The sequence below is a fragment of the Anolis carolinensis genome, unplaced genomic scaffold (genome assembly GCF_035594765.1).
Source record: "Anolis carolinensis isolate JA03-04 unplaced genomic scaffold, rAnoCar3.1.pri scaffold_9, whole genome shotgun sequence".
In the NCBI taxonomy this organism is placed as follows: Eukaryota; Metazoa; Chordata; class Lepidosauria; order Squamata; family Dactyloidae; genus Anolis; species Anolis carolinensis.
Window position 1 is genome coordinate 2918790 of NW_026943820.1, and position 16869 is coordinate 2935658.

The following is a 16869-nucleotide window of genomic DNA, read 5'->3' on the forward strand; positions in this document are numbered from 1 at the left end:
CCACTTTTTCCTCCTCCTCCTCTCCTCCTCCTCCATCCTCTTTCTTCTTTCTTTTTCCTTCTCTCTCTCATGTTAAATCTAGCAGTGCGTCTGTTTGGTTTCCTTCCCCCTCAAAATGATTGTCCAGGTAGAGTAGGGATGCTCTAAAATTAAAACTCTTCAGGCTAGATTTTCTGTTCGCTGGCACAACTTCAGTAGAGAACGCTTGGAGGGCTGCCATCCCACCTCATTGGAAAGTTTGTCCTTTGGTGCAAGATAGAGTTGAAACAGAGAGCAAAGAGCAGAGGCAGTTCCTCTCACTAATGCAGGAGGCTTTGTAATAGCAACTATAGCAGGCATGGGCCAACTTGGGCCCTCCAGGTGTTTTGGACTTCAACTCCCACAATTCCTAACAGCCGGTAGGCTGTTAGGAATTGTGGGAGTTGAAGTCCAAAACACCTGGAGGGCCCAAGTTGGCCCATGCCTGATCTATAGGGCAGTCATGGTTTTTAAGCTTTCGCATCAAATAGGCGTTTCATTTTAATTTGTTGGGAGCTGCCTTGGATCCCATACTGGAAGAAAAGCAGGGTACTAATTAAATAAATCAACACAATGATCATGAAGCTTTAGGAAGCTGCATTCCTAAATTTTGTAATAAAAATTAAATACAGTAGAGTCTCACTTATCCAACCCTCGCTTATCCAACGTTCTGGATTATCCAACACATTTTTGTAGTCAATGTTTTCAATACATCGTGATATTTTGGTGCTAAATTCGTAAATACAGTAATTACTACATGGCATTACTGCGTATTGAACTACTTTTCCTGCCAAATTTGTTGTTAAACATGATGTTTTGGTGCTTAATTTGTAAAATCATAACCTAATTTGATGTGTAATAGGCTTTTCCTTAATCCCTCCTTATTATCCAAGATATTCGCTTATCCAACGTTCTGCCAGCCCGTTTATGTTGGATAAGTGAGACTCTACTGTAGCTTTTTTATTGTGTCAGCAGTGACTTGAGAACATACTGCAAGCCGCTTCTGGTGTGGGAGAATTGGCCGTCTACAGAGACGTCGCCCAGGGGACACCCGGATGTGTTGCTGGGAGGCTTTTCTCAAGTCCCTGCAAGCTAGAGCTGACAGGCAGGAGCTCACCCCATCTCGCAGATTCCAACCACCAACCTTCAAGTCAGCAACCCAACTTTCAAGTCAGCAGTTCTTCCAACACAAGGGTTTAACCCATTGCACCATCACGGCTCCTAATAAATCGCTCATACTAACAGTAGATTGGGTTGTTGACCTGAAGGTTGGCAGTTCGAATCTGCAAGATGGGGTGAGCTCCTGTCTGTCAGCTCTAGCTTGCGAGAACATGAAGTAAGCTTCCCAGCAACACATCCAGATGTCCCCTGGGCGACGTCTCTGTAGACGGCCAATTCTCTCACACCAGAAGCGATTTGTAGTATGTTCTCATATCTAATTATTTGGAAAACTCGATCCCTCCACCGTGAATGGAACGTTTGGTAAAGATTCTTGGTGGCTGCACCCAAATGATAAAATTCCCTGAGATTTACCAGTTGTTTGGAAGGAATGCCATAGAAGCAGCTTTGTATGAAATGAGAATTTTGCATTTTTTGGACCCCGAAGTGCATTGAGGGAAGGAGAGAAGATTTGGTGTTGGAAAACAGACTAAAAAGCCAAGATCCACTTCTTCCTTTCGACGTGGGATATATGTTAGAAAGCATATTCCATATATCACATCCTGGGAAAGGATTACAAATGGGGCTTATTCTCCTTCCCTTGGAGAGGGTTCATGGTTAAAGAGTTTGACCCTGAAACGTCGAGCTGAGCTGTGCCCCAGTTGATGGTTTCCAGGCTGCACATCAGGCGACCTGTTCTAATACTCTACAAGTATTTTAAGCATCTTTTTTTATTATTATTACAAACAGAGTCAGAAAAAAAAACCTAGATACTGAGAAGAAGGAGATTTGGATAGGTTAGTCCTCTGGCTCCCCGTATTGAGTATTTATTAAAATGGAGTTACGTTGAAAGATAGATGCAGCAGGTATTCTGAAACAAGGTTTTGGATTGAACTGTATTGAGTGCATTTCGTGCCTCTGTTTCTGACTTCTGGGTCTCATGTTTCTTCCCTTTCTCCCTATGGATCCCACAGGGTCACCTTCATATCGCCCAGGTGCCGCAAGGAGAGCAAGTCCAGATCACGCAGGACAGCGAGGTGAGCTTGAAAGAGGCCGAACTTAACTCATCACCAAGTGGAGAGTATTGCTTATTATAGTATGGCTACTGTACATCAATGCACGCACCATTGAAATAAAGGGAAGGTGTATAGGGTCCGCAAAGTATAATCACTTCACCTCAGTGGTTTTGTCTTCTAGGGGGAATTGAGGCTCGATTTGCTCCCAGGCCCATTTAGTTTCCAAGCAAACTAAGGATGACATCTTTGGAAACCGCCCTGAGTCCCTTTGGGGATATAGAGCGGAATATAAATAAAGTTTTTTTAAATTATTATTATTATTATTATTATTATTATTATTATTATTATTATTATTATTATTTTATTATGACACAGCAAACAAGATAGATATGCTGTGTAGTATATATTATTATTATTATTATTATTATTATTTTATTGTATGACACAGCAAACTAGATAGACATGCTGGATTTCATATCACAAAATCACAAGTCGAACACTTCCCAAGTGTCTAGGACTGTGTGATGTATTTTCGGATGATGCGTGCAGATCCCAGTAGGGTGGCCTTTTGCAGTTATTATTATTATTATTATTATTATTATTATTTACAACATTTATATCCCGCCCTCAGGGCGGCTTACAAGTTATATGTACATACAATATATTATATTATTAACATAGCATCCTATAAGCCTTATATATTATTATATTGTACTATACCGCTATACTGCAATATTATTAGTAATATTACATGTAATATATAATATACAATTATAATAGTGTATTATTATATTGTATTACATTATAATATTATTATCAATATTATATGTATATACAATATATTATATTATTAACATAGCGCAATATAAGCATTATATATTACTATATTGTACTATTCTGCTATACTGCAATATATTCTTTATATAATATGCATATTATAGCAGCATATGGTTGCTTTCAAAGGGCTGTTGAATCCATGGATAGAGAGTCCGTGGATACAGACGGCCAACTATAATTCTTTTACATAAAGATCAGTGCCCTTTTGTTTTTACCCAATTTGGGTGCCATCGCTTTTAATTATCCACCCTGTGGACTGGGAATGTTGGGAATTGCAACTCAATAGCACTTGTGGTTCTGGGATTGGAGAAAAGTTAAAAAGACATTTTAAAGTCAGACATCATATCCATAAGCCTTGGATTTAAATGCAAACCCCACTCTCCTGACTCAACAGAGCAGATGTTACTGAATCACAACTCCCATTGATGAGGAATACAGGAGTTCTAGTACAACATCTGGAAGGCCACATAAAATGACATGGCAGGAGAGATTTGGAGAACGTGCCTTGAGTTTGACATAGAGTGAGAGAAGCAACATGGTGTAGTAGTTTTAGCCTTGGACTATGACTACGGAGACCAGGCTTTGAATCCTGCCCAGCCATGGAACTCAAAGTCACACTCTCTCAGCCTCAGAGGAAAGCAACAGAAACCTCCCTTTGAACAAATCCTGCCATGAAAGCCTCAGGATCATTATAAGTCGGAAGCAATTTGAAGATACGTAACAGTAATGTTTTATAGTGAGCAGCCATGCGGCAGTTTCCCTTCTTGACATATTCATCAATGTCGGTTATTTTTTTGCTTAAAAGCATTTGTGCAGGATCTCGGAAGAAATACGGTTTGCAAACCAAAATGGAGAGAACGTGAGGAAGCAGATGATATTTCCCAGAGATGGGAAGAACTTGCTCAAGGGATTCTGGGGGCGGTGGTCCAGAGGAGGACCTTTTGCAAACCCCGAACCTCATGCATTCAAGGCAACTCCATGGAGGTTGTGCCTCTCGAGATGTTAACGAAACACAGGAAGAATCCGGCGGTTGTTGCCCGGCCCATGACTTCAGAGGGAGTAACCTTGGACCTGAAGGGAAGAAGGATCAGGTCCATGCTTCATCGGGATGGATAGAAAACATCTGGTTTTGAATCGGCTCCAGTTTGTGCTCCTTTGGAACGGAGAGGATCTCCGCTGGCAGCAGAAAGTGCATCTGAAGCGATGAAAGGCGGCTTTCTCTCTCCGCAGAAGAAGACTCATTTCCCCTCTTTGTTTGCAAACCATCCGTGGAACGTTACCTTTCCGTCCCTCCCTTTCATGCAGCCTGTTTCCAAGGTCCTCTAATTGCAAATTAAGGAGAAATTTCTTCCTGTGCTTCGTTTCTCCTTTCATGTTTCTAGACGCGGAGTCTTCTCCGAAATCAGCGACGGCCATTCAGAATCTTTTGCCTTTTGTGGTTTCCATAATGAAGCCCTTGTCTGCTTTATGACGCAGGGTTTTTCGATAAAGGGAAAGCAATGGAGGCTGGCAGAAATGACCGCATTGATAGAGTAGATATTGGAGCCATTAGAGTATCCATGCACTGTACCATCCAAAGCTTTATCTGGTTGCTCTACTAATTTTAGGCTGACAGACACGTTGATTTGAGGCATGTCTACAGATTTGTACATCATGGTTTGAAAGCCAGGAAGCAAGAAAACTGCTTTGTTTACTGGTCAGCATATTCTAAAACATTGCTGAAAGGGAGAATGTCTACCCTACCCTTTCTCTTTCTAGCATGGAGTTTTGTAGAAAAGAAAGCATGCTGCCATTGAGAAACGAGGGCTATTAAGTTGCCCTTGGATTGAAAAGGAAAACCTGAGCCCAATTGCTCTTTGAGTATTAAACTTAGCCTTAGGAAGCCCAGTTTCTGGTCTGTGCTGAAGCATGAAGCTCCTTGGAAAGGTCTTGGCTCAGTCACTCTCTTAATAATAACTTTAATCACTTTATTTTTGTATCCTGCCTCCATCTCCCCAAAGGGACTTGGGGCGGCTCACATAGGGACAAGCTGAGACAACATCAGTTAAAATACAGGTCAATAAAAATTTAAGAACATCATAACTACCGTACATGGAAAAAAAACCCATAAAACAACATCAACAAATATTTTAAAACTTGAACAATAATAACTTTTGATATTAATGAAGAAACTGTGGCATTGACTGTTTGCCATTTATATGTATGTTAACCGCCCTGAGTCCCTCTGGGGAGAGAGGGCAGTCTAGAAGTAAAGTTTATTATTATTATTATTAATAATAATAATAATAATAATAATAATAATAATAATAATAATAATACAAAGCCACACTACAAACTAGATCTGACAACTGGCACAACAAAACATTGCATGGAAAGTTCCTTGACAAAATTGAAGGAAAAGCTGATAAGGAGAAGACCTGGCTCTGGCTCACGAATGGGACCCTGAAGAAGGAGACAGAAGGCCTGATCCTTGCAGCCCAGGAGCAAGACATCAGGACAAAGGCAATTCAGGCCAAGATCGAAAAATCAGCTGATGACCCAAAATGCAGACTGTGCAAGGAAGCTGATGAAACCATTGCACAGACAGACTACAAACAGAGGCACAACTATGTGGCCCAAATGATTCATTGGAACTTATGCCTCAAGTACCACCTCCCAGCAGCAAAGAACTGGTGGGATCACAAACCTGCAAAAGTATTGGAAAATGAGCATGCAAAGATACCATGGGACTTCCAAATCCAGACTGACAAAGTTCTGGAACACAACACACCAGACCTCACAGTTGTGGAAAAGAAAAAGGTTTGGATCATTGATGTCGCCATCCCAGGTGACAGTCGCATTGACGAAAAACAACAGGAAAAACTCAGCCGCTATCAGGACCTCAAGATTGAACTTCAAAGACTCTGGCAGAAACCAGTGCAGGTGGTCCCAGTGGTGATGGGCACACTGGGTGCCGTGCCAAAAGATCTCAGCCGGCATTTGGAAACAACAGACATTGACTAAATTACGATCTGCCAACTGCAAAAGGCCACCCGACTGGGATCTGCACGCATCATCCGAAAATACATCACACAGTCCTAGACACTTGGGAAGTGTTCGACTTCTGATTTTGTGATACGAAATCCAGCATATCTATCTTGTTTGCTGCGTCATAATAAAATAATAATAATAATAGGACATTCAGAGGGTAAAATTGTGTAGAACTCTGAAATAGGGCTCCTGAGATGTATAAGGACATCTCAGGATCTCTTTGCTGGAAATTGTGAGAATCCTTGGGAGATTCCTGGAAGAAAGGCAGGATAAATACATTACAAGCAAAGGAAACAACGACAAGAATGGTCTCAGAAGAAATATTATGCCAAGTAGACCTTGTCTTCCAGAGAATCTGTGCCAAGGCTCGGCATGTTTTGCATCAGTGCAGAATTTCTCATGGGGTATGTTTTTTTAGCAACCTGGGGATCTCTGCTTTTATTCAAAATGGCAGAAAAATTTCTTGCTCCGATGTATTCAAAGATAAGTCTGAAATACTAAGAAAGATGGCTAGCCGATGCTCATAAAACAGCAGCCGAACAAGCGTTTGCTTGGAGCAGGTGCAGTTTTGCAATTCTGAGAGCTTCTTTGTACAGTAGAGTCTCACTTATCCAACATAAACGGGCTGGCAGAACGTTGGATAAGCGAATATGTTGGATAATAAGGAGAGATTAAGAAAAAGCCTATTACACATCAAATTAGGTTATGATTTTACAAATTAAGCACCAAAACTTCATGTTATATAACAAATTTGACACAAAAAGTAGTTCAATACGCAGTAATGCTATGTAGTAATTACTGTATTTACGAATTTAGCACCAAAATATCACTATGTATTGAAAACATTGACTATAAAAATTTGTTGGATAATCCAGAATGTTGGATAAGCGAGTGTTGGATAAGTGAGACTCTACTGTACTTATCTCTATTTGTCTTTGATACTATTTTTTCTTTGCTTCCTATCTAAGACATGTACTTATTTTAATAGATTATATCTTTTTTGGTGCACTCTGGAGGCTTGCAGTGCGGAGCATGCTTAAAGCAAATGCTTGTTTTCCATTAATTATGAGAAAGTTTGAAAACGTCTTTATAATATCAGGAACTACAAATCACTTGTAATACAGTAGAGTTTCACTTATCCAACACTTGCTTATCCAGCGTTCTGGATTATCCAACGCATTTTTGTAGTCAATGTTTTCAATATATAGTGATATTTTGGTGCTAAATTCATAAATACAGTAATTACTACATAGCATTACTACATATTGAATTACTTTTTCTGCCAAATTTGTTATCTAACATGATGTTTTGGTGCTTCATTTGTAAAATCATAACCTAATTTGATGTTTAATAGGCTTCTCCTTAATCTCTCCTTATTATCCAACATATTTGCTTATCCAACATTCTGCCGGCCCGTTTATGTTGGATAAGTGAGACTCTACTGTAGCAGGCAAATTTCTACAGGTTATCATTATGGAAAAATCTAAGCCCTTTGTGACACTAAAATACACATTTGTATATTTTATTTTACAGGGTAACTTGCAGATACACCAGGTTCACGTCGGACAAGATGGTCAGGTAGGAATGCGTTTCTTGACTTCCAGATTGAGCTCTGCTGTTGTTTGTTCTTACTTGGAAGCGCAAGCTGTCCGCTGACTCATAAGACTGGGCACAATAGGATGTTTTCGTGTTGACAGATGTGTAAATTAAGCGAATGTGGCCTATCTGACATCCTTGTACGCCTTCACATTACGCTCCCACGAGTTTGGGCTCCCTTGGCATCGCGCTAAGCAAGAAAGATGTTCCCCTTTTCTTATCATCGGTTGTTAGCATAAGCAGATGTGGTCACCAGACTGCAGAGAAGGGGACGTGTGATGCGGAGATGATAACAGTTGCTAGATTTAATCTTCATTGTGAGAAAGGAAGGCTTTCCACATCTGCTTTTCATTTACTCCGGCAAATGCTAACATGGTTATTTTTTGGCTGTTCTCTGGGGACTTAGCGAGGGTTCATGATCATGGGACACTTTTCACATGCTTTCTCTGTTCCAGGGCATATTTCACAATTGTTCTCCAATCTTTCCCCTGTGGATATGACTCTTTTTGCCAAGGATACTTGTAGTTTTTTGAGAAACGGTGTGCCAAAGTATCAGCGTACCCACATAACACTATAAGAGTATTCCAGTTCCACTTTGTCAACTCAAAAAGGGCAGAATTGCCGTAAGATCGCACAAAAAGCAGGAAACTACTGTCAAGTCCTACCTATAAAATGTTATTCTTCTGGTTTTCCCAAAGGCCAGCTTGCCTGATATTTGTTATTCTCAGTGTCTCTTGCAATATGTCACCCGTTGTGTGTCTCTCTCCCTCGCTCTTCCCCTCCCTCTGTATTTTTTTGATTTATTTTATTTTATTTTTGTCCTGGTACTTGCATTGGATTTCGGTCTTGTTTTTCTGGCATGATCGTCCGTGGAACCAGCAAAATCCTGCCAAAAAGAACGCTCTCTCTCTCTCTTTCTCTCTCTCTTTCTGTGCCTCCACATGTGTTCTATTAGCTTGACGTTTTGTATTTCAGTGCACGTTTTAATAGAAATACCCAACTGCAGAAATAATTAGACGTTCTATTTTAACTAATGGAGGGTACGCGAGGCCTCGGAACAATGGGAGGGTTTCGTTCTTGGCAGCAGGTACAGATTCCCCGAGGTTTCCTCATCGTTGCCTGTCTTTGCTCTTCTCTCATCTCATCTCCAGCGGTTTTCCTTCCCACTCCCAGCTCTTCATACCAATGGTGAACTCGGGGTCCCCACAGGAATGGGATGGATCCGACCCCGGGCCCACGGAGATCAGGGTTCAGGGGTTCCGCCTGGGAAGAAGGAGGCGTTCCTTTCTCTCATTATCTCTGCTGGGTTGTTGTGTGTTTTCCAGGCTGTATGGCCATGTTCCCGAAGTATTCTCTCCTGACGTTTCATCCACATCTATGGCAGGCATCCTCAGAGGTTGTGAGGTGTTGTCTCTGTTGTTTCCTTCAGCCTCAGACTACCTCTTTTAATACAGAAAGCGTTTAAATATGACATGATCTGTAAGGTAAAGGTAAAGGTTTCCCCTGACGTTAAGTCCAGTCATGTCTGACTCTGGGGGTTGGTGCTCATCTCCATTTCTAAGCCGAAGAGCCGGCGTTGTCCATAGACACCTCCAAGGTCATGTGGCCAATGGCATGACTGCATGGAGCGCCGTTACCTTCCTGTCGGAGCGGTACCTATTGATCTACTTATGTTGGCATGTTTTCGAACTGCTAGGTTGGCAGGAGCTGGGGTTAACAGCGGGTGCTCACTCCACTCCCCGGATTCAAACCTGCTACCTTTTGGTCCACAAGTTCAGCAGTTCAGTGCTTTAACACACTTCACCACCGGGGCTCCCAATCTGATACGGACATGATCTTACCCCATGGTAATAACACATAAGACCACTTTTACTAGCAGGCTTATGTTTGGCCTCTGGTGGGGGGAACGTGATTTGGGAAACTACGTTTTTAATCTGTTTTATTGCATTTATGTGTTTTAACTGTTTTATGATTTGAAATGTTATATTTATTATTTGTATGTATAATGCGACATTGAATTTTGCCATAGTCTGTAAGCTGCTCTGAGTCCCCTTCGGGGTGAGAAGAGCGGGGTATAAATATAGCAAATAAATAAATTAGGTAAACAATGAGCTGGGGCTATTTAACAGTTGGGCACTCAATCCGACTCAGGCTTTGAACTCACGACCTCTTGGTCAGTAGTGATTTATTACAGCAGGCTACTAACCAGCTGCCCTGTCACGCTGGTTGGCACGCATTTTGCAGGGCAATGAAGGATCAATGGTAACCCCTGTTTCCCTATCCAAATGCCCGTCTGTTGGAAATCTCTATTGCCAAACAGATGCCAAAGGAAGACGTGTGTGCCTCTCTTCTTCCAACGAAGAATCACCTTCTTCCTGTCCTCCATCTGGCCCCTGGTTTGTTGTGAGTTGGGTGACGTTTAGGGCTTTGCTGCCTTGTAACCGAGCCGGATTTATTTCATCTGTTCCCAGTATGTCCTGCCCATAGATTTCAGTGCAAAGGAGTGTGTTTGTGTGCGTCCCAGTGACCTCACAGCCGTGTCTGGAACGGCCGTGGGAGCATCTGCCGGAGGACAATCTGTACATTTGATGGGAAAGGCAAAAGAAAGAAGGAGGGGAGATCCCGGCCGGACCCCAGGACGTCTCAATATCCCTGCCAGTCACTGCACAAGGCCTTTGAGAGCTTGTTTATTTCAAATTAGCTCATGCTAAGAGGCCAGTGTGCTTGGCTCCTTCTCAGGGAAAAGCCTCAAACCATCTTCTTTTCGGTTTCATCATCTTTGTTTTTGTTCTGCGCTCTGAATGAGACTATTTCCACCTACTGTATATACTTGTGCATAAGCCTAGTTTTTCAGCCCCCTTTTTAAGACTGAAAAAGCCCCCCTCGGCTTATACTTGGGTGAGGGTCCTGGTTGGCTTATATTTGGGTCAGCTTATACTCGGGAATATATGGTACATTTATTATTTTTCTCTATTATTATTGGTATCATTACATTTATTTTACTCTATTTTTATTTTACAGTAGAGTCTCACTTATCCAAGCTAAATGGGCCGGCAGAAGCTTGGATAAGCGAATATCTTGGATAATAAAGAGGGATTAAGGAAAAGCCTATTAAACATCAAATTAAGTTATGATTTTATAAATTAAGCACCAAAACATCATGTTATACAACAAATCTGACAAAAAAGTAGTTCAATACGCAGTAATGTTATGTTGTAATTACCGTATTTATGAATTTAGCACCAAAATATCATGATATATTGAAAACATTGACTACAAAAATTGCTTGGATAATCCAGAGGCTTGGATAAGCGAGGCTTGGATAAGTGAGACTGTACTGTATTATTAATACATTTATTATTTCTTTCTGATCTTATTATTATTATTGCATTTATTATTTTCCTGTATTTATTATTACATGTATTATTTTCCTGTATTTATTATTATTATTAATATTATTACATGTATTATTTTACTCTATTATTAAAAGGATACATAAACACATTTACATTTAAGGAGATGAGAATAATGATTGGATCAGAGTTGGACAGTCTTATCTTAAATTAGAGCTTTATGTAAATATTCAAAAACATTTAATCTACTGATGCCTCAATTAATGTAATTTTATTGATATCTATTTTTATTTTCCTAAATTTACCACTCTCGGCTTATACTGGAGTCAATGTTTTCCCAGTTTTCTTGTGGTAAAATTAGGTGCCTCGGCTTATATTCGGGTCGGCTTATACTCGAGTATATACGGTATTTTTATTTTTAACCTAATGATTGATTGAAGGTCTGGTGAAGATCCAGAACAATCCAGAACAAATGCAGCCATGCATTCGATAGGAGGAAAATATCCTCCATTAAAAAGAAAAAAACACACTGAGTTGGCTGAATCGTAAGACAAAAAATGCTTAATGTATATAAGGAAACAATTCACGCTGCTAACTCTGGGTCAAATAGAAAGAAAAAGCAACCAGGCTTCACTTTTTTCTTGCTAAAATAACACCTCAGATTCAAATGTATGTTGTAGCCTTATGTTTATTCAGTTGTACAGAGGTTTAAACGCAATGTCAAAGGTGTCTTTGATTTATGTCACATAGGGACGTCCTGACAAGGTAATTGGCATAAAATGCATTAGTTTTCATATTTTGCAGAGCTGAAAATTGGAACAGCCTTATTCTCACTATTCATTTTTGTTATGTATGTACATAGATTACATATGTATAAATATTAACAAAAATGTATAGTGAAAATAGGGCTGCTCCATTTTTTAGCTTTGCAAAACATTTTATTATGTCAGAAGCGACTTGAGAGCATACTGCAAGTCGCTTCTGGTGTGAGAGAATTGGCCGTCTACAGAGACGTTGCCCAGCTTCTCTCACGTCCCTGCAAGCTAGAGCTGACAGACGGTAGCTCACCCCGTCTCGCGGATTTGAACTGGCAATCTTCAGGTCAGCAACCCAACCTTCAGGTCAGCAGTTCAGCTGGCACAAGGGTAGCGCCACTGCAGCTTCTTTGCAAAATATGAACATCGCCCAGATGTTATCCTATATTGGACCTTTAATGCCTGGATGATTGTTTAACATTTTAACTATGTCGATTTTAACTATGACTTGTTTAAATTATTTTTAAATTGTGTTGTCTGATGTCTAAATTGTTATTTTATGATTTTATGTGATTATATTGGGCTTGTTCCCCGTGTGAGCCATCCTGAGTCCCCAGCTGGGGAGATGGAGGCAGCATACAAAAATAAATTTATTATTATTATTATTATTATTATTATTATTATTATTATTATTTTATTATGACACAGCAAACAAGATAGACATGCTGGATTTCATATCACAAAATCATAAGTCGAACACTTCCCAAGTGTCTAGGACTGTGTGATGTATTTTCAGATGATGAGTGCAGATCCTAGTAGGGTGGCCTTTTGCAGTTGACAGATCGTGATTTTGTCAATGCCTATTGTTTCCAAATGCCGGCTGAGATCTTTTGGCACGGCACCCAATGTGCCCATCACCACCGGGACCACCTGCACTGGTTTCTGCCAGAGTCTTTGAAGTTCAATCTTGAGGTCCTGATAGCGGCTGAGTTTTTCCTGTTGTTTTTCGTCAATGCGACTGTCACCTAGGATAGCAATATCAATGATCCAAACCTTTTTCTTTTCCACAACTGTGATGTCTGGTGTTTTGTGTTCCAGAACTTTGTCCGTCTGGATTCGGAAGTCCCACAGTATTTTTACATGTTCATTCTCCAATACTTTTGCAGGTTTGTGATCCCACCAGTTCTTTGCTGCTGGGAGGTGGTACTTGAGGCATAAGTTCCAATGAATCATTTGGGCCACGTAGTTGTGCCTCTGTTTGTAGTCTGTCTGTGTGATTTTCTTACAGCAGCTGAGGATATGATCCATGGTTTCGTCGGTTTCCTTGCACAGTCTGCATTTTGGGTCATCAGCTGATTTTTCGATCTTGGCCTGAATTGCCTTTGTTCTGATGTCTTGCTCCTGGGCTGCAAGGATCAGGCCTTCTGTCTCCTTCTTCAGGGTCCCATTCGTGAGCCAGAGCCAGGTCTTCTCCTTATCAGCTTTTCCTTCAGTTTTGTCAAGGAACTTCCCATGCAATGTTTTGTTGTGCCAGCTGTCAGCTCTAGTTTGTAGTGCGGTTTTCTTGTACTGATTTTTTGTCTGCTGTGCTTTGAGGAGTTTCTTATTTTTGACTTCAATCAAAGCAGGTTCTTCATTTTGCTTTACATATTCTGCCAGGGCATGTTGTTGTTGTTGTTGTTGTTGTTGTTGTTGTTGTTGTTGTTCTTCTTCTTCTTCTTCTTCTTCTTCTTCTTCTTCTTCTTCTTCTTTTGGTATGACACAGCAAAAAAGATAGATATGCTGGATTTCATATCACAAAATCACAAATCGAACATTTCCCAAGTGTATTATTATTATTATTATTATTATTATTATTATTATTATTATTATTATTATTATTATAAAGGACAGTACACATTATCTTAGACCATGTGCTGATTTCGACACAAACAAGTGAGAAACTTGGAGAAATTTAGCTCCACCATATTTCTAAAAAGCATGATACTTGCACTAATGGCTTCTTGATGAGGGTCTTTAGGAAAACAAACAAAAAATCAAGCAATTCTGCTCAACGGATCCCTCTTCCCCAAATGACACAAGTTTGGTTTCTTTCCAGGATAGAAGTAGAGCTGTACTATCTATGCCAGTTCAACAATATTTATTTGGGGAATTATATCTCTATATCCATTCTATGTAATAAAGCATTTACTGCCAGGTAGGAAGGTTTGAGTGTTCCTAAAATGCTAACATTCTTTGGGGTCATGCGCTCTCTCCATGGCATCTCTTTTCTTCCGTTAGTTTGTTGCTTCGTTGTTGACCAAGAGAGGGCACTGCTGGAAAAATCTTGCTTTGGATCCGTTCCGAAGGAGGAAATCCGAATTGCAAGATCTCGTTTACCTCCTACGGACGTCCTATTACGGGCACACGGATACTCGGCAGGTAGCCGTCCCCATCATACTCCGGACAGAGACTCTTCTTTCCTTTTGTGCATTCAGAGCTCTCTGCTTCGGCAGCAGCTGCATCGCGGCAAACTGGAGGAGGCTGTTTTCTCATCTGCACACATCTGCTTTGAATAATCAAGGCGGAGAAACAAACAAGATCGTTAGGGGGAAAACATCAAAATGAAGAACGGCAAGCTCCGCAGCTGGAAATCCGAAACTGTTACCATTCTTCGTAGATGAAAAAAAAAAAAGCAGGAAAGGGAGCATTGTAAAGGGCAGTTTGTTGATACGTTACGGCAAATGGGTCTTATTGGATTGGCCCTTGTTTTCAGGGATTACAATATTAATTAGGAGTGAAGAGAATTAAATAAGTGTTTGAGGGTAGAGGCTTAGCAAGCAGTACATGAAATACCGCATATACTCGAGTATAAGCCGACCCAACTATAAGCCGAGGCACCTAATTTTACCACAAAAACTGGGAAAACATTGACTCAAGTATAAGCCGAGAGCGGTAAATCTCAGAAATAGAAATAGATAATAATAAAATTACATTTTTGAATATTTACATAAAACTAATTTAAGATAACAATGTCCAACTCTGATTAAATCATTATTCTCAACTTCTTCAATGTAAATGTGCTTATGTATCCTAATAATAATAATAATAATAATAATAATAACAACAATAATACTAATAATAGAGTAACAATAGACATTGACAAAATCATGATCTGCTAACTGCAAAGGGCCACCCTACTGGGATCTGTGCGCATCATCCGAAAATACATCACACAGTCCTAGACACTTGGGAAGTGTTCGACTTGTGATTTTGTAATGCGAAATCCAGCACATCTATCTTGTTTGCTGTGTCATACAATAAAATAATAGAGTAAAATAATAAATGCAATAACAATAATAATATCAGAACGAAATAATAAATGTATTAATAATAAAAATAGATTAAAATAAGTGGATTAGTAGCAATAATAACAAGAGTAAAATGATTAATGTAATAATCCGAAAATACATCACACAGTCCTAGACACTTGGGAAGTGTTTGACTTGTGATTTTGTGAAATGAAATCCAGCATATCTATCTTGTTTGCAATATGTCATACAACAACAACAATAATAATAATAATAATAATAATAATAAGTAGAGTAAAATAATAAATGTAACAATGCCAATAATAATAGAGGAAAATAATAAGTGTACCCTATATACCCGAGTATAAGCTGACCCGAATATAAGCCAACCAGGACCCTCACCTAAGTATAAGCCGAGGGGGGCTTTTTCAGTTCTAAAAAAGGGCTGAAAAACTCGGCTTATACTCGAGTATATACAGTACTCTGGGGTTCTTTTTCTTGAAGACAATTAGTGCAAAAAGCAATCTTCGTTGGCCTTGCTAAAAAAGCTATTTGACTCTTTTATTCTTGAGATATCTTGTTTTATACTACCATCTTCTTGGCACATGTTCAAACCCTCATCATCATCCCATTTCCCTCTCTTAAAGGAGACCTAAAAGTGTCAGGATTTCACTTCATAGTTAGGAATCCAAATGCAGAATAGCTTACTGTTCACTGCAGGGACCTGAGATATTTTATACAAAATTTGGGCACATAGCAGGATAGCAATTTGATTGTATGACTCTCAGACCAGGATGCGAACCTCCATTCATCAAGTTTTGTCCATTCCTGGCTGACGAACATGATTTTAATAGTAAAAGTATATGGGGAAAAAAACCCAATCCTATTCTGAAGTTGATGGTAAAAGTCCGTAGAAAGAGCAGGCTGCTCTTAGCACCAACATTTTACAAGCTTCTGAAGCCATTTGCAAAGCTCTCCCCAGCCATTTCCATTTCAGAACAAAAATAGACCTGTGCTCCAGCAAGAAAAAGTTCATTTGTGTTTCACTTTTTCAAAAGTATATATATTTAAGACTCTGAAGTGTGCACGTTTCTGCCCAGTAAGGCTTTTCGTTTCTTTGTTTTTACTCCTTTTACACTCTATTTATCATGGCAAGCAAAGCCGCGCAAAGCACCATCTCTCCGTTATTGCTTTGGAAGAACAGCTCTGGGTGCCGTATAACGGCTCGTGATACTCAGTTGAATGTGAAATGTCAACTGCAGGTTATAAACTTTGATGGCTCTGTTGCAAGCATTCTTTCGGATTTAATGGGAGAGGGGAAGTGGGGAACACCGTGGTGCGTTCCAGCACAAAGGAAGGCCTGACACTTGCGCAAATGGGGACGCATCCGGGTATCGGAGAGCGATCAAGCCAACCAGGCCTATACCAAGTAATGTGCAACCAGATTGGATCTGCTTTTTGGTTTGGAGTGGAAATTTTGAATATGGAGTCTGCAGGGAGAAGTTGAAAGACAACTAAGAGTTCCCAAATCCAAATCAATGGAGACTTCAGGTTCTTCTACACTGTAGAATGAATGCAGTTTGACATGTAGCCCTGGTCTATAGTCTTCTCTGCCAAAGAGTGAAGGTGTCTCTTCAAACTACAACTCCCATAGCATTGAGCCAGCTGAGATCCAGAGGGTTTTGAGAACTGGATTAAGATTAGGACTTAGAGTGGACCTCAAATCCCTGGTTGGCCACAGAAATCACAAGTCGAACACTTCCCAAGTGTTTAGGACTGTGTGATGTATTTTCGGATGATGCATGCAGATCCCAGT

The 16869-nt window shown here is 40.1% G+C and overlaps 1 protein-coding gene across 5 annotated transcripts in view; it reads left to right on the forward strand.

Annotated features, from left to right (window-relative positions):
- banp (BTG3 associated nuclear protein) overlaps nucleotides 1-16869 on the forward strand; it is a 179460-nt gene that overhangs the window by 89230 nt on the left and 73361 nt on the right. For all 5 annotated transcript variants that reach the window (XM_062961636.1, XM_062961638.1, XM_062961637.1 and 2 more), the window contains 2 exons: nucleotides 2151-2213; nucleotides 7593-7637. In XM_062961636.1, the coding sequence (XP_062817706.1) occupies nucleotides 2151-2213; nucleotides 7593-7637 (108 nt within the window). The remainder of the gene's footprint in view (nucleotides 1-2150; nucleotides 2214-7592; nucleotides 7638-16869) is intronic.